This window comes from Emydura macquarii, unplaced genomic scaffold, assembly GCF_026122565.2.
Source record: "Emydura macquarii macquarii isolate MOO-44397 ecotype Brisbane River unplaced genomic scaffold, CSIRO-AGI_Emac_v2 contig_295, whole genome shotgun sequence".
NCBI classification, from domain to species: domain Eukaryota; kingdom Metazoa; phylum Chordata; order Testudines; family Chelidae; genus Emydura; species Emydura macquarii.
Window position 1 is genome coordinate 917607 of NW_027130432.1, and position 26397 is coordinate 944003.

A 26397-nucleotide genomic window follows, 5' to 3' on the forward strand; every position below is an offset into this window, starting at 1 on the left:
GTATCTATTCAGTGTATGTAAGGCACTTGATTGGGAATTAGGTAACTTTCATAATTGCAGCTGCTATGTATCAACTTTTGCATTTTGAGAGACATTTTTGCAGTTTGTATCAATGCTTATAAAGAAGCCAGAGTGACAACAGAACTAGCTCCTGGACCTCTGTAAAAGGTTCTTCTTAAAACAAAACAAATGATTCCACATTTCCTCTGCTTCACCTCTCTTGCAATAGGCACAGTTACTGGGAGAGCCTTTACCTTGACTAAAATAAATCGATATATTTCTTTTAAAAATGAGGTTTGTGTCATTGCTGAACTGCCTGGTAGGCACAAACATAGCAAAAGAAAAGTCATGGTACTAACTTTCAGTCATTGGTTGCCATACATACATTTAGTGAGGAAGGACTTATTATTCTAAGTGGTAGGACTGCTGTGGCAAACATAGAAGGAAATACCTCTTCTCTTTCACAAGGAGTTTGGAAATAAAGTCTTTTGCCTCTTCTGAGAGCTGTTCAAACGCTTCTGCATCAAAATCCCAGTTGCAGTTCACTATGTAATTCATTGTCTCTGCATCTGTTTCTCCTAGGAATGGCGATAAGCCACTGAGCCTTAAAAAAAAAAGAGAGAGAAATGGGTAGCTAGTAATGGGAAGTGTGTGTTTCTCCTATGTATCCTCACTGTGCTCACTGCTACTTTAGAAACACCAAAAAAAATAGAAAAAATGGTTTCAGCTAGATCTTGCCCCGAAGGCCAATGCATCTGCTATGGTGGGGTTTTAGTCCCTGGCTCAGTCCCGACCTATACAGGCCAGTGGGGATGGGAATATGCTGGAGAAATAAAGCTCAGCCATGGGGAAGGAATGCTTCACAAAGATCATTTGCAATTTGCTCAGCCAACGCCAAGGTCAGAGTTAATGGACTCCCAAGGAACTGAATTCAGTGGGATGTGAGCACATGCTCAAGTGCTTTGTCAGACTGGAACAGGACTGCTCACCTGCCTAAAGCTAAGCATGCACAGAAGTGCTTTGCTGAATCAAGACCTAAATCCAGATTTACCCTGGATTAAAATTCTATTTCAACAAAATATTTTCAATTAGTTTCTGAGCCCAGATTTATTTCTTCAGTAATTTATGACTGGATTCAAATACAATATATTTTTTTGGCTTCTACATAAACTTAAATAGAAAATGACCCAGTCCATGGAAAACAGCTACAAAAATGTGATGCTGTGTCAACTCACCAGGAGGTACACAGACTGTAGAGATGAGCCTCCATGGCCCACAGCCTAAAATCCAGGGAAGAATTTTAATCCCATGGATGGCTGTGAAGTGAATTTTTCAGACCCAGGGAGTAACTCCACCCAAAACAGGAATAACTCTCCTGTGCGTGTTGCGTACAAATCTTGGATCAGGTTCCCAAGGGCCTGATTTAAATGAAAAGATAAATCTGGGATCTCAATAACTCACTGAAAGCAGAAGTTCTGTTATGTTTCAGGCAACTGATTACGCTTCGTCTGAGTAAATGAAACTTGATTTGTTCTGTTTTTATTAACTAACTAGACAGCAAGAAGGCAAGAGAAAACAGAAAGTTTAAATATTTAGAATGAAGATTCATTGTTTTTCAGGTACTTAAAGCGGTGTCACAAGTGATATTCCCTTTCATGGGCTCTCTCTTTTGAGTAATGAAGTTAGTGCAACAAGGAAGACACACTCCCTAGATGGGAATCTCATAATCAGCTGGATTCCAGCACTGCAAATACCTTCCACTGGCCTTTCTTTCAGAGCATATGATGCCATGGCCATGACACACACAGAGGCTTACTCACAGCATGTACGTGATGACGCCTACACTCCACATGTCAGTTGGGAACGAAACAAAGTCATAGTTCACCACTTCGGGAGCCAAGAATTCAGGAGTGCCAAAATTAACTTTCAGCTTCTCACGAGGTTTGTACCTTCACCAGAAACAAGAAGGAGCATCAGCACTAAAAGCAGACTAAGTACATGCACTGCACACTTGCAAAAAGAATTGTCACAGGGTTCATACAATAGTAGAGCCAGACAGTTAGGTTCTATATCTAAGTCTTTAAAGATGCAGAATTTCAGCCTCTGCATCCCCATGTAGAGTTTTTTGTAATTCACAGTCACTTTCAATTAGTCTGATCAAATGTTTAAATGAAGCAGCCATTTTAATCTGAACAAAATCAAAGAAACCAAATCATTTGTATTAACTTTTTGTCTCTAATGAGTCACTTTTATTGTGAAAAGTTCCAGAGGGATACCCGTATTAGTCTGAATTCAGCAAAATGTTGTATACAGCAAAAACAACAAGAGTCCTATAGCACTTTAAAGACTAACAAATTTAATTTCTGCAGGCATAAGCATTCGTGGGCTGTAACTAAGACATCTGATGAAGTGAGTTACAGCCCACGAAAGCCCATGAAAGCTTATGCCTGCAGAAATGAAATTTGTTAGTCTTTAAAGTACTACAGGACTCTTGTCGTTTTTACTTTCATGGTGCGCATTCTAACTTTGGCACTCTGCTTAAATTCAGAAAATCACGGGTATAAACAGCGCATTATCCATCAATTATTTTTAATCAATTTAGACAGGTGATAGTCTGGTAGGAGAAAGCCAGGAAAAGACTTATGACAATAAAAATATAGTTGCGACTAAAAGTTGCATTATTATATTAGAATCACTGCCATGTTTTCTGCAAGCTGCAGTATGCCCCCTTATAATGATTTAGCTAATAAGATCAATCCAAGTACAAAGAGGTGGTTTAAACAAACTGAGGGCACTCTGGTCAAAGCAGGGCTAATGCTGGTAATATTTCATAATGTGGAAAAAATGGTTACTAATCTTCCATAACTGTTGTTCTTTGAGATATGTTGCTCACGTCCATTCCATATTAAGTATGTGCACACCCACATGCACGCCTGTCGGAGATTTTTTTTGCCTTAGTGATATCCGGAGAGCCAGCTCTGGCATCCTCCAGAGTCCTGCACTCATGCCGTGATACATGAGTCATCGCCGGTCCTGTGCCCCCTCAGTTCCATCTTACCGTCAACTCCGACAGTAGGAAGGTAGGCAGATCATGGAATGGACATGAGCAACACATCTCAAAGAACAGCAGTTACAGAAGGTTAGTAACTGTTTTTATTTCTTCGAGTGCCTGCTCATGTCCATTCCATGTTAGGTGACTCACAAGCAGTATTGCCAGAAGTGGGCTCAAAGTTTGTGGATGTGCTGGTTGCAATACTGCTATGCCAAAGCCGGCATCATCCCAGGCCTGCTGGGTGATAGAGTAATGGGATGTGAAAGTATGAACTGAAGACCATGTAGCAGCTATGCAGATGTCTTGGATCAGCACTTGCGCCAGGAAGGCTGCTGACATGGCTTGCACCCTGGTTGAGTGACTGAATGTTACGATTGCTGGCGAAGGCACCTTTGCTTGTTCATAACAGAACTTGATGCAGGTGGTTATCCCTGAGGAGATCCTTCGGGAGGAGACCAGCTGACCTTTCGTCCTTTCTGCCACTGCGATGAAGAGCTACATTGACCTTTGGAAATATTTAATCCTCTCAATGTGGAGGCCCAGGCCCATCTAACAGCTAGGGTGTGCAACTTGCGCTCTTCATTGGAACTGTGCGATTTCAGGCAAAACACAGGCAGGAATATATCCTGGTTATTGTGGAACTACGACACCACCTTTGGTAAGAAGGCTGGGTGGGGCCGCAGCTGGACTTTGTCTGTATAGAACGCTGTGTAAGGCGGTTCTGAAGTGGGAGCTGTAATCTTGGACGCCCTTTGTGCTGAGGTGATTGCCACCAGGAAGGAAACCTTCCAGGAGAGGAGCAGCAGGAAGCAGGACGCCAATGGCTTGAAGGGGAGGCTCATGAGACTTGAAATGACTAAATTCAGGTCCCAGGGAGGCGTAGGATCCTGATTTGTGGGTACAGCCTCTCCATGCGCTTTAAGAACCTAATTGTCATGTCATGGGGAAAAATGATTTATTCAAGACTAGAGGTTGGGAGGCCAAGATAGCTGCCAAGTGACCCCTAAGTGATGAAAGGGCAAGACCTTGATGCTTGAGATGCAAAAGATAGTCCAGCATTGCCTGTATCGAGGTTCGGTGAGGGGATAGGTTCTGGTTCGAGGACCCACAGGAAAACCTCTTCCATTTGGCCAGGTATGTTGCTCTGGTAGGTTTCCTGCTGCCCATGAGCACCTGCTGAATTTGTGCTGTGCAAGCCTGCTCCTCTGCATTCAGCCATGCAATAGCCACACTGTCAGGTTCAGGGATGCTAGGTCCGGGTGCTACAGATGGCCATGGTCCTGGGACAGAAGGTCAGCTAAAGTGGCAGCTCCAGCAGAATTGCTGTTGAAAGCTCCAGCAGGATGCCGGACCAGTGCTCTCGCAGCCACTCCAGAGCTATCAGTATCACGTTCGCTTTGTTCTGCTTGATTTTCAACAGGACTTTGTGGACCAGTGGCACTGGCAGGAAGGTGTACATCAACATCCCTGCCCATGAAAGCAGGAAGCCATCGGACAGAGAGTCTCTGAAGAGCCCGCAGATGGAACAGAACTGGTGACACTTTCTGCTCTGCCTGGATGCAAACAGATCCACTTGGGGAGTCCCCCACCTTTGGAAAATCATGCTGACAACCTCTGGGTGGAGTGACCATTTGTGACGAGATGAAAAGGACCTACTGAGGAAGTCCAATAGCGCATTCCTGGTGCCCAGGAGATGTGAAGCTACAATGTGGATGGCGTTCTGAATGCAGAAGTTCCACAATTGGATAGCCAGTGACACAGGGGAGATGACCGAGCACTGCCATGCTTGTTGATGTAAAACATTGTGAGGGTATTGTCCGTCAGAATACGGACCACCTTGCCAGCCAGTTAGCGAAGGAGCACCTGACAAGCCAGGCATATCGCCCTGAGCTCCATGACATTTATGTGGAGGAAGCAATCTTCTTGCGTCCAGAGTCCCTGTATGCTCAGGTCGTTGAAGTGGGCTCCCCACACCTGCTCAGAAGCGTCAGAAACCAGCATCTCCGAGGGGGCACTCCCTGTAACACTGACTGAGGGTCTCTCCACCAAGTTAAGGATGACTGAACATTCAGTGGAACAGTGACAACAAGATCCAGACTGTGCCTGCTAGGAATGTAGACCGACACTAGCCACAACCATAGGGGCCAGAGACATAGACGAGCATGCCAGCCACCACTAGGGATCTGAGAGGAGGGTGGGAGAATACATATTCATAACCCTTAGCTGGCACAACATTTTTTCTCGGCCCTTTTGGAAATCGGCGGCAGAAAAGATGGGGTCTGCCAGAGGGCTCTGATCACCTTCAGCACCCCTTCGTGTACTGGTAATGCAATTTTAGTCAGAGCCATGGCCACCAGGATGTCAGAAAGGGCGTCTGAGCTCCTTGGCCTCCAAGCCCAAGTTGGACGCCACCCTTTTAAGCAGTTCTTGGTGGGCCAGAAAATCACCTGGCATTGCTGACTGGGGGAGCCTGGCCGACCACCGCCTCGTCCAAGGATGACGATGAGGATGGTAACATTGGGGGAAGGAATGGTGCCTCCTCCTCCTCCTCTAGGGGAGCTGTCTTTACCTCTGGATCCTGCAGTTTGGTGTTGGTATCAGAACCAAGTCTGGGTCCCATGCTGGGCTGGCCGGTGCTGCAAGCCATTTTCTGGATGCGGCTGCAGAGGACTGGAGCAAGTAAGGTCCTGGTGCCACTGGGATCCCCCATAGGTTCCCGTATGGCCCACTGGACAGGCATTGTCCTTGAGGCCAGGCTCCCACTGCTGGTCCAGCACCAAATGTTGGTACGCCCACCAACCTATGTTTCTGAGGTCGGTGCTTGGCTCTCCCTCTGACCCTGAGGACCCTCTCCCAGGGACCAAGGTGGGGCCAACCATGGCTCCTCCTGACGGCTGCAGTGCGGAACCAGGGAGCAGTGCCGGGGGGATAGTGACCAGTGACAGGATTCCCTTGAGCCGTGCTGTGTCGAAAGGGAACGTGCTGGGACGGTGGCATGTGGCAATGCGATGCCAGGGATCGGTGCTGGGTGTCCGGTGACCAGTCATGCCAGTGACTGGTGCCACAAAGATGATGACCAGTACCAAGGAGACCACAATCAGTGATATGAAGCCAATGAGTCCCAGGTCAGAGACTGGGAGCACAGTGCAGGGGATTGGGGTTGAGATGGTGGAGATCTTCTCTGTGGTGTTGGAGATCTCAGCCAAGGTGTCGTGAACTGGCGCCGAGATGGGGAATGGCACCAGTTGACTGCCCACTGAGGCAGCCCCACAGCTGGCTTGCCCCTGGAGATGGGTGCCTTCACCAGCTCTGGTGTCAAAGGAGGTGTCAAAGGTAAGGCCAGAGGAATGGGAGGTACTGGGAGGGCCATCAAGTTCCTGGCCACTTGGAAGGCCTCCAGTGTCGATGGCACCGTTAGATGGAGAGGCCCCCTTACACTCCCTGGAGTCAGGAGTGGCTCCCTCAGAGGGCTTTCTGCCCTAGGACGAGAGGCTGGCTCTAACCACTCCAGGGCAATTGATTGGCCTAACGCAGGTCCTTTGCCCAATCCCACCTTTTTATCCCTCTTCGGCACAGGAGACTGGCTGCACTGTTTCTTTTGCCATTTCTTCAGCACTGGCGAGGGCGAGTGGCGTCGCAAAGTGCTCAGTGCCAGTAAGATGCTCTTCATTGACACTGAAGTACTCGGTACCAAATCTGAGTGGGAGGGTTCCGAGACTGGTCTGAATGCTGCTTCCCTTAACGGGGCTTTCAGGCGAATGTCCCCGTCTTTTTTAGTCCATGGCCTGAAGCCCTTGCAAATTTTACACCTGTCCCTCACATGTGTTTCATCTAAACACTTTACACAACTATCATGAGAGTCATTGAGTGGGAAGGGCATGTGGCACACAGAACACGGTTTGCAGCCTCCGAAGGGCCTGCTATCTCTAACGTACAAACTAGCTTACAAACTAACAACTATTTACAAGAACCAGCAAGAAAAGAACCACTAGGCACTTGCAAATGCAAGAAAGAAAGCTGTTCAAACAACCGTCATGGGTGGAAAGAAGGAACTGAGGGGGTGCAGGGCCAGGGACACCTCATGTAGTGCTGCATGAACGCAGGACTCCAGAGAGCGCCAGAGCTGGCCCTACAGATACCACTAATGCAAAAAAACCTGCGACAGCCGTGCGTGTGGGCGCATGCACACCTAACATGGAATCGACATGAGCAAGCACTCGAGGAAGAACATAAAGGGTCAAAAATTTCTTTTAGAACTATTGAGTGAAATCTGGCTCCACTGAAGTCAATGGAAATTTTGCCATTACTTGCAATGGAGTCAAGGTTTTACTCATGGGCTTTCCTCTAAAACTCCAGTTCAGTGCAAATGAGGGCAAAACAATGATGCAGTGGTAATAGCAAGGCCTGTGAAGCCTCTGAGGACCAGAAAAGAAAGATGGGTCTGGATTTTTATTAAAGTCAGAATAAGAGTGGCCCTGCAAGAGAATTGGGTCAGCATGGAACTGATGTAAACCATGTCGTTTACCTAATCAAATCACTTCTCCCTACAGGATTAAGTGAACATTTCCTCAGGACTCAACTATTATTCTGTTATTACAAACTCGTGGTCACCTGCTCCACTCTGTTATACCAGACTCTCAAAAGAGCTGTGCTCCTTTTAGACGTAGCTTCATATTAACTAGAGAGAGGGAAGAGAGCTAAGACAGCATAGCTGCCACCTGCCCATACTTGGACCAGGGAACTTTTTTCCAGTCTCCATGGTTGTTTTGCAGAGACCTTCCCTAGGTATGGAACCCACTCCTGCACCAAGTATATCATTGACCTTCAACAAATGACACGTAACAGCTCTGCTCTCTCCTCCTAGTCTGAGGGAGAGTATGTGGAATGCTGATCAGGGAGCATTGCCCTCACATGCCTTCTGTTAAGTAAAAAATCTGGGGCAGGCACAGAAACCACCAAGCCTCCTTCTATTTTTGCCCACATGAGAGTTGTTACATCTTGTACCATCTGGCCGATGTAAATGACCAATGTAAAAATTGGACTTTGGCTCATTATGATGCTGTCTATAGGTTGCACAGCCTTTAAATACTGAATTACAGAACAACAGAAAGTGAGCACTGGTACATCTCTTGCTTGACAGACATTCATAGGAGTTCGCCAAAAAAAAACTTGTCAAGCCTCTTACTAGTCCCTCTCCCTGCCCGTTGCAGGAGTGTTCCCCTAGGACATTGTCTAGTATTTTGTCCTTTCTAATTGTAAATGTCCCACGACACGGGGCTTCTATATTTTCCATGGATGGCCTTGCTACAACCTAGTATCCCTCACTGTCAGGCTCAGATTGAGCATGCATTTTCCTTCCCTTAACTGCATTCCATTACTCCAGGTTTCACCACTATTTACTGGACTAGCTAATTTCTCTCTCTTCCTTCTGTTTACACTGTAAACATTTATAGGTGGTTATGCCTCACCTTTGTTGTCTTTTAGCCAAGCTGTACGTATTAAACTTTTTTGCCTTTCTTCTTAAGACTAGCTCCCTGATGGTTTTTATTGCTCCACTCTCACTTTCCACCAATTAAGCTATATCTTTCTGGTAATGTGGTGCCTAGAAGTGAAAACAATATTCCAGGTGCAGTCACACCAGTGCCAAAGAGGGATCATTACTACTTTGCTCTGTGATACCTTTGCATATAAAAACCAAAACTGCATTCTCCATATTGCAGCCATATCAGACTGCCAACTCATGACTAATTTCCTATACGCTCTCACCCTTTACCCTTATCCATGAGGAAGTGTAAAATGATGGATAGAGACTGTGGGGTGAGAGCTGGTCCATTATATTACTGTTTCACATGTCATGCATTTTACTCTGTAGTCAACCATCCGTCTTAGGGGTTTCATGCTGATGCCCACCATTGTAGAATCTGAGTATCTTCAACATAAAATCAATAGCAAATGGTCTTCATGGAGTGGACTAATGGACTTCATGGAGTGGCTGGAGTAAAAACTCTACTTGAGGTACTACTGTGTGTAAACCAGAATACTAGGACACCATTAGTCTGCAAAAATGTCATTAGAAAAGACAAAATGATAGTTAGTATGCTAAGCTACAAATTCATCCCTGAAGAAGCATATTGCTTTGCTCATTCATATTTCAAAATCACTTTAGAGTCCTTTGTGTTAAATATATCACAAGAATGAAAGACAAGAAAATATTAGTGGATTTTGAGGGTTCATAATTGAACTGTCTTACCTTCTAGCTAAGCCAAAGTCAATAATTTTAATCTGGTTTCCAGTGTGATTTATACATAATATGTTTTCAGGCTACAAAAAGAAAAGAGTATATTTTTAGTTAAATAAATGACAGTAAAACTGCACATGAAATACACTAACAAGAGGAGTGCCAGAAATATGACCTGAAGTGCAAAGATACCGAACAATTTCAGGGAGAGATTTTTAAAACACTAGTTTATTTCTTTGTAGGTTCACAGAGATGAACCTATCAGTCACATATGTCAATCTCACCTTTATGTGGCTTAGTATAATGGTGGTTGTATTTTTTTTTTTCCATTTCCTGAGGCTCTGTTCTATCTTAGCACCATGTGCAGAATTCCATTACACTGATACAAAAGAGAGTTTGATGAAAAAATAATCCAAGGCAAAATATGGCTTTGATGTAAGAGAACAACTGTGCAGAGATGCAGAATTGGTACCACCTCAGGGAAAATAAACACATCCAAAGAAGCAAGCTCACTTGACATCAGGAAATGGGAGTCTGGCTTCATTCACTGGTTCTTGCTGCCTTGGCAAACTGAAGGAAGCATTTTGTAGATTTTTCTTTAGCTTTTTGGGTTACACTCATTTTTTTCACTTTACAGTAGGTCTTTGACTGCACTAATTACTAGGGGTTTGAAACTCCCCTCCCCTTCTGCTAGCAGAGAAGTGATGTCATGCACAGAAATAGATCAGATGGGATTGCATAGAAAGGAGCATTGGCTCCATGACATCTTCATGCAGAACCCATGAGAAAGAGCATATGCTGGGGGCTTGCTGGAAAGGGTGGAGTTGAGGATCATTCAGTCTACACATTATGCTCCTCCAGGAACAGGGCCAAAAACTTGTGGCATGTTTCTGTGGATGTTAATGCTGATTGGACCAATAGTGCCTGCACCACTTCAGCATCATGGAGGGTGTAACAGAGCCTCGCTATGGTGCAGGACAGCATGGTTTATAGATTGGTTATACTACCTGGGAGCACTGGGGTACTTGAAGGATTTGTTCAGGGAAAACTACTCTACAAGTCTAGTTGGGAATATGGGGGGATTGGGCCTGTTTCCCACAGATCATTTGTTGAAATGATCCCATCCTCTTCTGCAAGGGAGGAGAGTCAATGATATAGCAAAACAAGCAGGGGAAAATATTCAGAGGTTTACTGAGATCAGCTTTTCCCTTTCCATCTGTTATTAGGATGGGAGGATGATTTTTAGGCCCCAGCATCCTCCTAACTGGCTCAATAAAATGTGTGGGCTTGGATCTCTCCTGCAGGGATTTTCATTCCTTACTGCTGCCATGCGGAGTAACGACTCCTCCCAGATTTGGCCACAGCAGAGGTATCGCATAACTTATTTTAAAGGGGTCCTTTTCAGGGGAGTACTGAATGGATCCCTTTGTGTGGAATGGCTGAGCAAGCCAGGTGACAGACACTACAACACTGGGTTTATTCAAGAAGTGCAGTATCTTGAGAGACCAGAATGGCAAACAAGGAAGGAGCCTGTTATAGCTAATTAGCATTTGCTTTTCCTTTCACAATTAAAGTTTGTGTTCTTTTTTTGGTGACAGTTGCAGTCTCAGTTATCAGTAGGTTCATGGAGAGTTACCGGGAAGCCACCTAGCTATGCCAGGCTCAGCACCTCACAAGACCAGGTCCTTGATCTAACTATTATAATTATTTACGACAGATATTGCAGTTGGTTCGCTTAGAAAATTTTACATTGAAACAGCTTATTGATGAAAATTGGATTTTCAACTAAACAAAGTTCTCGATGGGAAGTGGCTGCTTTCTACAAAAAAAAAAAAAAAAAAAAAAAAAATATGCTTTTCACTGAAAAAGCAAAAATGATTAAAATGGTTTTCAAGTTTAGGGCTTTTCAACAAAAAGGTAAAATTTTCCACAAACCAAAACACCCACAACACTCTCCAATCTGCTATAATTACAGTAGCAACTGCACACCAACTATTTAGGGCTACCATTGTGCTAGACACTGTGCAAATATATAGAAATTGACAGTCCCCAGGCTAGTGGGGAATTGTCACCGGAACATGTTATTGTACAATGGCTTAGCTCCAGGTTGTCAGTGGGAGACATAGACAAGGACAAACATGAGAAGAGGCAAAAGAGAGGACAGGTCTTATAACGGATATAGAGGGGCTTCTAACCCCTCTTTTCTCAGGTTACAAACCAAGGTCACAATACAATTCTACAAAGTTATGAAAAGCTTCTGATATGAAAGCGGTAAAAGCAGAGGAACCTACTGTTTCATTGTCTTTAAGATAAGCTTCAAGGCTTAATTCACTGTGACCACTGAACTAAATTAGCTTATTTAATTTCAAGATAAACTAAGGGGAAGAGAAATTACGCTCTATTTGCAGCTCCCATACATACAGACCCTCCACACAGCATAAAGTACAGTTTAGCCAAAGACCTGAGATCTGTAATTACTGACCTTCAGATCTAAATGGAGAATATACTGCTGATGTATGTAGCGGACGCCTTCACATATTTGTTTGGTAAAAAGGATTGCATCCAACTCAGTTAGATTGTAGTTTTCATCTGTGATTCGGTCAAATAATTCACCGCCATCAACACTAAAATATTGACACACAGAAATGTGAAAAAAATATACATCTTCCTTGTGACTTTGGGAGTTAGGTGCCGAGGCACTTTGGAAAAACCCACTAGGCCCCTATCTGCATCTTCTAGTGCCTAAGTACTTTTACAAATCTGTCCCTTTGTCTCTGTGCTGTTACTCTTCTTCCCACTCTCTCTATTTATTCAGTACCAGGCTCCTCTGGGAGTCTCCACACACTCTTGCTGCTACTGGTGTGAACACGGTTCCTGACTTTTTGCACAGCACTTATGAACCTCTCCACCAAAATCATTCTTCCATTTCGTTTCTAACTTCTCCAGAACCCTCATCATTTTCTCTCTTCTCTGTCTCTCTCTTAGGTTCCCTCTCCCTCTGCTATTTTTTGAATTTACCCTTATATAACTTGCTAGCTAGAGTTCATACAGAAAATGTATTTGGGTTGTATCTATGGGCCAAGACCTTCACTAGTGAAAAATAAAACATATTGATATTCCTCACCTAATCACAGACCTGTATGAAATCCCTCTATACTCTCTGGGGACAAACAAATGGTAAGAATGCCAGCTGTAAGTTCTGATATTGCCAAATATTTGATTTTCTCTTAAAGCGTTTGCTTCTAAAATTGTACATTTTTCCTTTAGAAAATGAAAGGAGCCTTCACCCAGACTTGGAAATACTCACAGTCTTCCTCCCATCTCTCCCTCACCCCCCGGAGGCCCAAAGTATTTTTCTCCATTTCTGCTACTGGCTTGAACAACCACCGAGTTCAAAAGTGCTGACGATTCTCAATATCATTTTAACTTACTATTCCATGATCAAGGTGAGGTTGTTCTTGCCTTCAAAAGCATCATAAAGCTGGATCAGATTCACATGGTTTAACTGGTTCATGATGTTTATTTCATTTTTCACTTCCTCCTGAAACATTACAAACAGGAAGGGACCAAATAATGATAGCAACCGGCAAATACTCCTACTGCAGCATGAACACTCCTGGGCGCATTCAATACAAACATTCATACAAAAGCTAGCCATTCCCCAAACACTCATGCCAATAGATTCCCTGCATGCACAAATGTTAGTGAACAGCCAATAACACAGGGGTTCTCAAACTGGGGGTTGGGACCCCTCAAGGGGTTGCGAGATTATTATGGGGGGGGGGGTCAGAAGCTGTCAGCCCTCACGCATTCTGTGGCTGCGGCTGTCAGCCCCATGCATGGCTGACAGCCAGAACCCTTCAGAAATGGGTGGTGGGAGAGCAGCGGCCGCTGGCCAGGTGCTTTGAAGGCAGTGCCGCCCCCAGCAGCAGCGAAGAAGGGTACTATGGCATAGGAATGTGGGTGTCATGGGAAGGGGGTGGGGGGTCATCACTTTTTTGGGTTGCCACAGCCCGAAATATTTTCAAAGGGGGTCCCAGAAAAAAAAGTTAATAACAGGACATCTCAAACATGGCCAGATCGAACAGTCACATAGGATTCAAGCAAATATTCGCTACGGCTGGTTTTGTCATATTTGATACTATGTTCAGTGGGGAAATACTTTAATAAGGAAAGCGGTGTGCAGGTGCTTGTAATAAGCCAGATTTACAGCGTCTGTCCACTGCTGTTCACAAAGCCATAGTTACCCTTTCTTTTGCTCCTTTCACTTTTATTATTTTGGCTGCCAGATTAAGACCAGTTGACATCTCTGTGCACTTGTGAACTTGACCAAAACGCCCCCTGTTGATACAGAGCAACACACAGTAAAATGGCTTAGAGCAACTTGCTGCAGAAGCCTTTCAAACAACTATTCTTATCATTGATTAAAAATAGCCTGGTACACAGTTATCAGAATCAGGTGATCAGTAGCACGAATCTCCTCTCTCACTCAGCTTATGAAGGATTAGTTTTATCTTTCCAGCCAGTTGTTCAATTCTTACATTAAAATATTATGCCGCATTTGCATTACTACATTACACAATGACATGATAACCTGCTGATATTCTTTTTTGGTTCTGTAACTGTACACTCCTGCTGCCCTTCAGTGGTACATTAGTGGGGTATATTAACAAGCATATTTCTTCTGGTCTGCTCTCATAACATTTTATTGACATTTAAGCCAATAACTATAGGGCACGCCATTTATTGCATGACGTAAATTGTCACTTACCTCATCCATACATATTGAGATCCCTATACATTATTTTTATCACCATCTTTTCTGCCATTGCATCACCATCATGCTGGCACCTGTTAGGCCATATATGCACTGAACTCCGCCTGGAAATCATATTCTCCCAAACAACAAATAAGTGCAGAAGCATGGAAAGACAGAAGGGAAGTGCTGACCTCATGAGTAAAACCCAGGTGCAAGGTCAAAATAATGGTAGTTTGAAAACTCAGCCATTAATGTCCTTTAACTTTGCTGTTCAGCTCTGAACAATTGTTCTAGAAGTATAATGGTGTTCCACATTCAGCAGCTCAGTGACTTCCATGTCAAATCTAATCATTGTATCAGTAAATAGATGCATTCTCCTAATCTCCAGCTCTGCAAAATCAGAGTGGAATCTGAAAGTTAAGTCATCTTCTGTCTGGCTCACACATCACCAGCAATAAAGACTTTGCAATTAGAACATGGCTGACAATTTTGCTGATGATGCTCAAACCAGAAAAGAATCCACCTTATTTGTTCATAGCTGTGGTATTCTGCAGGACTAAAAGGAACAGAAAGAAGTAAACACTTATTTAATCAGTATAGTGACCAGATATGCAAATCCACCAAGTAAGACTTCATTACAGTCACTTTTCTCACTATAACTGAACTTTACAAAGTAAGTGAAAAACAAACTTGTTGTTAGCTGTTAAAGGTCATAATGCCACAGGAAGGTTTTTATACAGTGTTTTTAAAAACAGTATTTTGAATATTAGCCAGACTACAATTCTCAAACTTCCCATGGAAGTCTTTTCCATTGGCAAACTGCAAGACTGGACAGGATTATGAAGTCACCCGGCAAAGTCTCCAATAGTGACGATAAACATTAGAACCAATGACATGGCATCAGATAGAACTACACAGATTATGGAAGACTTCAGGTATCATGAAAGGGAGCTGAAGAAAAGAAAAGTCCAAGTGATTTTCTTTGAAAACCTTCTGGTTCCATGAGTGAGAGAAGCCAAAAATACTGGAGGTTAACTGTCGTTTGTGTGACTGGTATGAAGCTGACAGTTTTGCTTTTGTTGAACATTGGACCAGAGGGAGAGAGAGCTGTACGAATGGGATGCCCTGTATCTCCCAGGGAGAGGGCTAATCTTTTGGTTGGAGACTAGCTGGAGCAGCTAGAAGGGTGTTAAACAAACAATGCAATGGGAGGTTGTTAAGGCGGCAAATACATTACAAACTTAAACTTAGTGTGTTGTGAACAATTGAACCAATGTGACAAGGAATGTGAAGAGAAGAAAAAAGTTTCAACTGTTTAGATACCACTGCTAGGAGTCTGGGTAATAAACAAGAGGGACTGGAAATTCTCAATGATGTGACGAAATGTGATATAATTGGCATTACTGAAATCTGGTGAGACAATTCACATGGCTGGAATGTTAAAATCACTGGTTATAACTTGTTTAGGAAGGGGAGAGGGGAAGAGGCAGGAGGCTGGCTCTACACTGAAGACCCCATTTTTTGTTTTACAGTTAGTGATAACACAGAAGCACAGGGTCTTGAATCCATATGGATCAATGTGCTAATTAACAAAGCCTGGAAAGAGGTACTGATGGATGTCTGTTACAGACCACCAAACCAAACCAGAGAACAGAATAAGTTACTTCTTAAGCACCTGTTCGTAATGTGTAGAAAGAAAAATTGTGTTGTTATGGGGGACTTCATGACCTGATTACATTCAATATGGGAAAACAAAGGACAGTTTGCTGCTTCAAAAGGGATAAAGGTCCCAAATCTGAGAAAATGATGAGTGAAACTGATCAGGAGGAAAAGTTTAGACAGAACATGCGAATGAAAACTGGGAGATCTTTAAGAAGAGTTTATTACATAGCCAGAAGTCCATGATTACACAATCAAGAAAGAGGACAACTTTGGCTAAAAGCCCATTCAGGATCAGTGGTGAAGTGAGGGCCACAGTTATAAATAAAAGGGCAATATAAAACAAATGTAAAAAAAGAGAAATAAATAACACTTAATATAAATTATGAATTACAGAAAATGAATAAAGGAAACCAAAGACTTCAGGGATAGATACATGGCTGGCAGCGCTCAGGACAAGAAGGAGTTTTTTAAAGTAGGTTAGGAACAAAAGAAATCCTAGCAATAGTATTGATCCATTACTAGATGAAGATGATAAAATTTTTAATAATGATGCAGAAAAGGCAGAAGTGTTTATTACATATTTCTATTGTGTTTGGAAAGAAGCAAGATGATGTACTCATTTCACAGGAGAACAATAAAATATCTTCCAGTCCATTAGTAACTAAGGGAGATGTTGGACAACAGCGACTAGGGATATACATTTTTAAATCAGCAGGTCTGGATAACTTGCACCCAAGAGTCCTAAAATAGTGGACATAGGAGATCTCCAGCCCATTGGTGTTAATTTTTAATAAATCTTGGAATACCAGGGAAATTCCTAAAGACTGAAAGGGTGCTAATAGTTGGGCAATTATTCAAAAAAGGCAAGCAGGATGACTGGTAATTACAGGCAGAATAACCTGACGTCACTCCTTGGCAAAATAATGGAAAAGCTGGCACATGATTCAATTAACAACAAATTAATGGATAAGAATATAATTAATGCCAGTAACTTGGTTTTATGGAAAACAGGCTTTGTCAAACAAACCTTATTTAATTATTTGAGATAATAAATTTGGTCAATAAAGGTACCTGCATAGAAGTAATGTAGTTAGACCTTCATAAGGCAACTAATTTAGTACTGCATGACATTCTGATTAAAAAATTAGCACTATACAATATCACTTGTACACACATTTAAAGCATTAATATCTGGCTACCTCCCTTGAATGAGGGTGTTTCTAGTAGAGTTCAGTACTAGGCCAACACTAGTCAATATTTTCATCAATAATCTGGAAATAAATATAAAATCACTGTACATAAAATTTGTGGGTGACAAAGACTGGTGGAGTGGTAAAGAATAATTAGGACAAGGCACTCATACAGACATATAGTCTAGATTACTTGCGTCAATTTAAACAAATGCATTTTAATACAACCTAATGCAAAGTTATAGACCTAGGACCAAAGAAGGTAGGCCATACCCACAGAATGGGGAATGTATACTGGAAAGCAGTGACTGTAAAGGATTTAGGGGTCATAGTGAACAAGCAACTCAACATAAGCTCCACGTATGATTCCATGTCAAAAAGGGCTAATATCATCTTCGGGTGTATAAACAGGGGAGTAATGAATAGGGGAGGTGATTTTACCTCTATATATGGCATTGGTGACACCGACACCAGAATACTGCATATAGTTCTGGTGCCCACATTTTTAATAAGATGTTGAAAAATTGGACAGGTTGCAGAAAAGAACCAGAAAAAAGATGGAGAAAATGTCTTAGGGTGAAAGACTTTACAGTTCAATCCGTTTAAGCTTATTAAATAGAAGATTGACCAATGATTTGATTCCAGTGCATAATTATCTTCATAGGGAGAATGTAGCAGGCAGTAAAGGACTCTTTGGTCTAGTGGAGAATGGTATAACAAAAACCAGTGGCTGGAAGCTAGAAAAATGTTATTTAGAAACATGGCACACATTTTTAACAGTGAGGAGGATTAATCATTGAAACAAACTACCAAGAGAAATAATGGATTCTCCATCTCTTGATGTCTTTAGACCAAGATTGGCTCTCTCTCCAAAAGATATGCTTTAGTCAAACACAAGTTACTCAACATAGGGGTAACTGGACAAAACGTAATGGCCTGTGTTTTACAGAAAGTCAGACTAAATGATCTCCTAGTCCCTTCTGACCTTAAACTTTAGAAATCTATGCATTTACATAGTCGTCTAAGAGCTGCAGACCTATGTGTCACTAAGGGCAACTATGAACTATTGAAAACTATGTATTTGTAAATCTTCTGTGGGCAATGAGTAACTGTAATCATCCTAACAGCTCTTTTTCTGTGTATTTCAGCTACTGCAGAGATGTTGCTAACTGCACCATTCACAGCCCAGCATTACAGAACGACATACTTACCCGCCTAATACTTCATGCCGACACACTGAGTAGCACGTCGTTACCTCCGTTTGTTTGACACTCACTATGCGATGTTCAAAAGGAGCAGAAGGAGGAGGACTGTCATCTACATAGATAGGAGACAGTTCATTCATTTATTTGGTTTTCCACAAATCATTGAACATTACTTTCATCATCCCTCCAATATTTTCATTTCCCGGAATACAGCTGAATGAAGATATCCACCAATGGCACCCTGATAGATTAGTTAACTACAGAGAGAGGCCTGTACCACCTTGGTAGTGGGTGTGCCCCTTCTGGCACCTCACTGTACACCTTGACAGAGGTAATGTTTGTTCATCAAACTCCCACCACCTTGAATATCACTGTCCCTCAAAGTGTCCCCACAAAGCCAGTATTACCACTGAGAATGGTATCACCACCACAGTATCAGACTGCTTTCTGGAGCAGGTGCAAACATAAATACGGTTCTCTCCCATCATAGCATTCAGCACAGCTGTGGGTGAGGAGCATGTATGGGGGAATACCAGAGTGCAGCACAAGTAATCAGGGTATCTTAGATCCAGCCAGCCAATTATTAACAGTCTGCTTTTAGCAATATTCAAAACAAAATTCCTGGAATTTAATAAAGGTCCCATCCTTCTTCCCCCTTCTTTCTTTACTAGGTACCCCATCCAGCAAAGTACTTAAAGATAAGAGCAGCCCTGTTGTCTCCACTGGTGGTAGAAGTAAAATGTCATCAATGAGACACCTACCTAACACCTAATGAATCACAACCATTTACTCATTCAGTATCAGGAGAATGCCTCTCCCAGTAGCAGCAATCACTGTCGTTATCATTAGATTAAATCAGTCCCAATAAAGTAGCTGATCTAATTTAGTATGACCCAAATAAAGGCCAAATCCCAAAGTCAATCTATGTGTAGAACTCTCGTTGATCTCACTCGGGGTTCCCTGTGCAAAGCCACCGAGAGATTGGGTCATAGAAGGCTCTGACTAATTTAATACATGCTCATTGTAAAACTGCTACACAGAGTATATTACACCTTAAAATTCCATTTGCACATACATGTTTGCATCCATCAGCCACTGCTGTAGAACCAAGATCCTGATCAGCACACCTCTTGGGTCATGCTGGCAGTGTTCTATAACAAAACAAATCAAGGATACCCTTCGCAACAACCAGAGGGTCTTCCGTAACATGTGTTGGCCAGAGAAAGACTTATGGCCAGTGGCATAACTAGGAACAAAATGAGACCTTTTCTGCAATATTCTATACTCTCTTCACCCATGGCTGCTAATATTAATGCCTGGTTTGCACACTCATCTCACATGATAATAAAGGCATTTATTCCAAGAAATAAAGCTTAAAAAGTATATCTCCTTTTTCAAATTCATAAATTTCATTTAATTTCATTTTAAAACAGCCTTTTCATTGAATCCAAAATCCAAAAGAATATTTATTCTGAAACTGCAACGGAACAGGAACATGAGAATAAAAAGTAAGTCTCAGGAATGTGAATACAGTTGTTGTCTGATGCAGCCAAGTGTATGCTGAATAAATGCACTCAAACAATGATAATAGCACTAATGAGCATGGTTTCAACTATTTCAGTGTATAACATATGCAGGTACCATAGAAAACTCATTGTAAAAAGTCTCCAGGTATGATTGTGAGCTACTTACCAATGATTACTTCATCCTGCTTGCCAAATGCTTTGCTCGCTTCAACTGATGTAGTATTTTCTGGGGCCTCTCCTGTACATTGATTTGCATTGTCTTCTTTTCGTCCTGAGTATGTGCTATCTAATTCTGCTCTATCAGATTTAGTGTCTCTTGTGAATTCTTTCATTGTCTTTGTTGTTTCCTTATGGATTTTCATTATGGCCCCAAGATCTTTTTTAGTATCCTTTTCAGTTGTGCTTTGAGAGGATATGGACTTGCATTTTAGCTCTGATTTTTCTAGGAACTTTTTATCTGTTGAGGCTTTGTTCAATAGCATCTGTGGCTTCCCTAATTCGGGTGCATGTTCATTCTGTTTATTAGCAGGCTTCACCCCTTTTACTTCTGGTATTGGGTCAGTTCTGGTGTTTTGGGAGCATGGATTAAATTTGTCAGTTGTATGTTTAACTCCTTCAACTTCCAATACTGAGGAGAGAGAGGATTTTACTTTGGAACTTGTACCTCCGTGATCGCCTTGGCATCCTTCTTTGGCTATTGGAATCTTTTCTTGGGTGTCAGTCATCTGCACATTGATGGAAATCCTGCAGAGCAAATATTTTCCATTTTATGCAGATAAATACATCTGGCTTGGCAGAAAATATATTTTTACACTTTGTTTAGACCCCAGTTCTGTAATAATTTCCCAATTAAAAATATCAGCTACTGAAATTGCTAAGAATAATAAGGAAATACTGCTACAGCAATACTTCCAGGAGAAATTTACAACATAGTGAAGAGACTCAGTCACCAGAAAATATTTTAATTGGTTTTTTAACATACTAGCTTGCATAGATGTCTGCCCTCTTCTGGACATAAAATATATCTCACCTACTCCAGCACTTATCCGTGCCTCTGTGGTGGTGAGCTTTTGTATTTAGTGCTAAAAATTGTGGTCTGGATTTTTAGAACTATGTGCTAGTTCTTAAAAAACCTGGGTGGGTGTTTTCTAGTCCCCCTGCAATTAGCAGACAGCTGAGGTGTAACAGTCTTCATTCATGGCGTGTTATAGAATATTACTCTTTTCACAGTTTGCTATAGAAAATTTAATGTTTTACACCTAAGTTCTTTTGGTTCCTCTGTTTTGTTAATATTATTTCCCTTCACATTTTACTCACTGGGAAATTTTAAACATTTTCATTAACCTTATGTTATCTGAAGCTAATGGGATTATAGAAAACCAGCTATATTCTGAAGTTCTGTCAGAGATATTCATATGATTAATAAACTTAGTAACACCAGCAGGATCAAACTCTCACATTAGTTACAACCAAGGGAGATTGTGAATGCCCATCATTGGAGGTTTTTAAGAACAGGCTGCACAAATACTTCTCAGGGTTGGGGTAGGTATATTTGGTCCTGCCTCAGCACAGTTTCGATGACCTCTCAAGGTCCCTTACAGCTCTACATTTCTATGATTTCTATGAGTTCTGCAGCTGGCTTCAGTGGGTCTATTGGAAATAGGTAAGAGCTGTAAAATTTGGCTGTAGGTACTATAAAGCTATGAGCAGAGAATGTCTTTGGTGCCTAGAAAAGAAAACGCCTATCTAGTTTCCTCAAAAGTATTGTACTTTCTGTAGCTTCGGTTACAAAGATGTTGAAAAGAAACTTTTTCTACCTTTTGTATAGCAAAGATCTGTAGTTTTATTCTCCCTTTTAGTATGTCACTGTCATTATAAGTATGATTCCTTTACAATGTATTAAGAATCTGGAGTTCAATGGCATTGAACTAAGTAGTACAGGCCTATTGACTTCCATGAGAGCTGCACCTATGTAGTAGAATTTGGCCCACTCATTCACATAGAAAATATATCTATATAGGCACCCTGGCTGTAAACTCCTCCATAAATAAAGTGTAGGAAGATTTTCACATTGTTAGTTAAGAATAAAAATACAGAGTAATTTTAAGTCTGATTACAATGAAATTTCGTGTGAAGATGATCTTGACATCAAACCAATATGCTTCCTTTGCACTTTATAGCCCTTGTGTTCAGGGGCGTTCCCGTATGCCACCTGTGTGAATTTAGTGCTTGGGAAATGTGCTGGAGTAACATTCCCGGAACGTAGCTACTGGAACTGGTGATGGCAATAGCAATGCAAGATTCCCCCATTCTGCCCTGCCACATCCTTACACTGGAGCTCTTCTAGAGGTAAAGTGAAATACAATCTCCAAGTCCTGCCACAGCTCATTCTTTCTTCTAAGACTGCAAGGGTGCCAATTACTGCCATTTGTAATGATGCTTTTTCTCATGTAGATCTCTGTGTACAACCACAGAGTAGACCGAAACCACTTTCATTCAGTTTATTAATTTGGTTCTTCAGTCTCCTATACTTGTACTACATTCATCTAGGAATCCTCCAGTACCTACAAATACCTGTAAATTGCACAAATAACTAAAGACTTCCTAGAAAATAAAGTGCCTGTCTTGTATCTAAGGTACCAGTTCTTCAAGTTAAAGGGAACATTTTCAAATGTGCATACACAAAAGAGCAGGCACTTTTTGGTCTGTGTTCAAATGCCGACATGCATAAATGCACATTGGGATAATTGTGTATACACAAAAATGCACATGAGCCTAAACTGAACATGGATGGTTATGCGCAGAGATGTTTTAAAAATTGTTCCTCCATTTTCATTAATTTGCAAGTTGCAATTGCAGGTTAAATCACAGAACTTTTCTAAAGTCCTAACTCAAAAAGAAAAAAGACAAAAAGTTGTCTCAGACCAAATATTTCATGTTAAAGAGAAAAAGTTAGAAAAAGAAATGTTTGCTCACATCTTTATATGGCCAATGCTTAAAATGGGCTGGGTCATGTGGTCATAGACCTAACCAAAAATACTGACTGCTCCAAGGTGGACAAAGGGCTATTGTACATGGCATTGAACAAGCTGCCCAAGCCCTGAAATTTTATCACACACTACAAATATTCTATCCTCAGTCAATGGCAGACTCCTCTTGCAGACCTTTTAAGCCCCATATGTGATATTTATAGAACCATCCATGTAAGAAAGGAGTCAGCCATTTACAAGGTTCAATGAAATGAGACACATTTAGAGCAAACCTGTTTCAAATCTCCCTGACTCAGAGCAGATATGTAATACTAGTAATTAACTCTTACCGAGCACTTTCTATCTCCAAATGTTAACTTTGTGTGAATTTATAAGTCACCTCGCTGGCTCTAATTCTTCTTCAGATTGACCATTGACATAGTTCCCTATGCTCCTTTTCTAACATGGCTGTTTTTCTACAGTAACACATATGAGCAAGACTGAATAGTCCTTTTAATAATTTGCCTATTTTTAACAAGTGAAATGTTTCAAATCACACAGAGAATTATGGAATGGACCATTACCTCGTACGTATCACTTCACACCCTGCTCCGGATACAGACTTTGATGTGGATGGCATGGCTTCCATGGATGTAGCACTGCATGTAGAGGGTTTGTTTTCACTTTCTTTTGATTTCTGATTAATAGGCTTTCTATGATGGTCTTCCAGTCCTGGTGCTTTGTCCATATCAATTGCTTCAGGAGTAACATTCTTGCTCCCCATTAGGCCATGATTTATGAAGGGAAGACCACTGTTTGGAATCAAAGTTTTATTTCCAGTGTCTTTTTGTGGTTGACAATTCTTAGAACTATTTGTTTTGCCAGAACCTGCTACTGTTTGCAGTTGTGTTGTCCTTTCTCTAACTTGTAGACTGGAGTCAACTTTGGAGACTACAGCACTGAAAGAGTTTACTTTTTCACATGCTCCATTATTTTCATCCAACTTTTCTTCTCTTTTGGTCTCTAAATAAGAAATAGCATTATTCATAACGTAACAGCCTTCCTCTGATGGAAGAAAAATATTAGATAGTGGCACAGGTTGTAAAAAATAGGGAAGTAACTGAGGGGGTGTTAGACTCTATCAAAAATCTATCATCATAGTAAAACTAGGCAATGATGCGCATCTGAAAGGGCTAAAAGGCACACAAAAAAGACTTATGTTTAACAAATGCAGGTTAATAAATTACTCAATTGCATTGCTAGCTTTTCAGCAACGGTAAAAGTAAAAATAGAAACTGGATTTCTGAGTAACTAAAAAACAAACTGATAAGAGAGAGACAGGTGGGTGAGATAGTATCTGTTATTGAACCAACTTCTGTTGGTGGAAGGGGTGAGCTTTGTAGCTTCACAGAGCCCTTCCTCAGCTCTGGGGAAGGTAACCAGAGTGTCTAAGCTAAATACAAGGTGGGACAGATTGTTAAGCATACATTTTAAGTGGGCAGTTACCAACTCTGCAGTTCTAGGACAAAGGAAGGTAGTCGATGGACCTGACCAGACCTGAGGAAGAGCTCTGTGAAGTTCGAAATCTTGCCCCTTCCACCAACAGAGGTTGGTCCAATAAAAGGTATTACTTCACCTACCATCTCTCTCAGATCCTGGGACCAAAAGGACTACAACAACATTGCAAACAAAAAACTGATGAGAGTCAATTGCAGGACTTTCAAGATGGAAAGTACTCTATGGGCCAACGTGACACATGGTTCAGACTCTGAAATCCCAAAAGGCACACCTATCTCAGTGTCCTTACTATAGGGTGTAGTACTGACATTGCAAAATGGGAGTGGGACAGGAGGGCTCTATGAGACACTAAGACTCGGAACACTGCCCCTCCTCCCTAGGGTTTGTTGAAAAAGGATAAGTTGGTCCCACTGGAGCTATTCCAATAATGGCAACTGCTCTTAATTATTAATGAAGGGGCTTATAAAGGAAGGGCAGTCAAGAGGGGAAATGATATCCATTTCTTCCAGGCTTCTACTTGTGTGGGCTCTGGAAATCAATGTGATTTTTGTTTAATTTTTAACAAGTCAGCCCAAAAGTACTGGGGACTTTTGAGTCAGAATTCTAACCACCAGATTCTTTAGTTTATGTTAATTTCTAAGCCAAGAAATCAAGAAGGATTTTGATCTTGCTTCAGACGAGTGTCTGATGACATACGGGGAGGTGGCTGTACCTGGGCACGGTTCACAGTCACATTCACCCCTGGTGTAACTCCACTGATGACAACAGTGGATACAATGGATGACAGAAAGATCCTACTTTGAATCCCTTTTTTAACCTCTCTCCCCAGTGATTTGTTGATAATATCTTCATTGGCCACGTGAGACATACACAGTTCAAAAACAAGTCTGTATTTCTGTTTCTTTACATGGCTTTTTTTTTTTTTTACTGTACAACTTTACAGGTTTTCTATGTATTCTTGCAACTGTATCCCTGGTGTCTTCCAAACAGACATTACTCTCTCTTTTAATTAAGCTAAATACAACCGCAAAAGCAAAGAAATACAGTATTAACCAAACAAAGGTAATGGCCGCCATTCATTTTAATGAAGTGTTGCTGCTGGATTGTGTGTGTGGGTGGGTGTGCGCGCACGCTGGTATCAAACATCCAACGCACTTTCCTGAGTACTTGCTAGGTCCAGGAACTTATTTACAACTGCCTAATTCTGTAGGACCTACAGTTATCGAAGAATTTTGGGTCTTTTCTTCCCAACCTATGTCAAATGCCACAGCAGATATATTTATCAGACATATGGGCTTACATATACCTTCCAAAGGCTACTTACTTTCGGCCTGTACTCCTTTGTTGCTAAGTACATGCTTTGGTTTTGCACCCTTCTCTTCAGGTTTATCTTTAGTCTAAAAAACACAATTGAATACACAATAAATTGACAAGGTTAAAGATGTCCATTTTCCATTGGGTCCCTCTAATTCTCTACCACTGGATGCAGTTAGACACTATGAAATTGGTGGTAACATCTCAGCTTTGCTGCACTCTCAGTTTGCTGCTGCTTCTTTGTTTTCCCCACTGTGAAGCTGCCTGGGGGTTCCAGGGTTTTGAAATACCTCACTGTCACCTGCCCTTAGTGTGAGGAAGCCTTGTCTGTGTATACCTTGGGTCAGCTCCCCAACACCACCAGCACTCCCCTCTAGACCTCGCAGGCCCCACTGTCACCCCATAGGTTAGCAATCGGCACACCCCAAGCCTTGAGCCCTCCGAGTGTCTCCCTTGAGTGTCCAGCCCCAATCCACTAGATAATCACAGTATTCAGATTTGCTGCTTCCAAAGAAACAGTACACCCAATTTACTAAGTCAACCTCAGATCACCGTTTTGCTTGACTCATGGCACTTAGATATGTTTATAGTGAAATCAAGCATAAGTGTATCCAAAAAGCATAGAGATTTATGTAGTAGTAAATAGCAATATTGGAAACAAACGGTTACATGTGATATAAAATCATAACATGCATTCTATAGCCTAGAATTAATTAAACATAGATACTCATGTCTTGTCAAGTCATGCTCACCCCAAATTCTTGCAGCACTTTACAGCCATGTTGGCTGTGACCCTCCTTTCATGAACATACGTACTGTGAGCTTGCCTTATAGATGAAGGATTCAGTGTGTTTCCTGGCACCCCAAGATATAACAAATAATCCAGTCTTTTTTTTCATAAACAGGATACCCCCCTGCTTTTGGTTTTGTCTTGCAGATTTCATAATCTCTTATTTTGCCTGTG

At 41.8% G+C, this 26397-nt stretch overlaps 1 protein-coding gene across 2 annotated transcripts in view; it reads right to left on the minus strand.

The window, feature by feature from the left end:
* Positions 1-26397, minus strand: part of MYLK3 (myosin light chain kinase 3) — a 51348-nt gene that overhangs the window by 3740 nt on the left and 21211 nt on the right. For both annotated transcript variants that reach the window (XM_067550397.1, XM_067550406.1), the window contains exons 2-11: positions 25444-25516; positions 23186-23624; positions 19799-20376; positions 18113-18218; positions 13538-13631; positions 12722-12831; positions 11773-11914; positions 9303-9373; positions 1821-1949; positions 452-604 (exon numbers count right to left, since the gene is read on the minus strand). In XM_067550397.1, the coding sequence (XP_067406498.1) occupies positions 452-604; positions 1821-1949; positions 9303-9373; positions 11773-11914; positions 12722-12831; positions 13538-13631; positions 18113-18218; positions 19799-20376; positions 23186-23624; positions 25444-25516 (1895 nt within the window). The remainder of the gene's footprint in view (positions 1-451; positions 605-1820; positions 1950-9302; positions 9374-11772; positions 11915-12721; positions 12832-13537; positions 13632-18112; positions 18219-19798; positions 20377-23185; positions 23625-25443; positions 25517-26397) is intronic.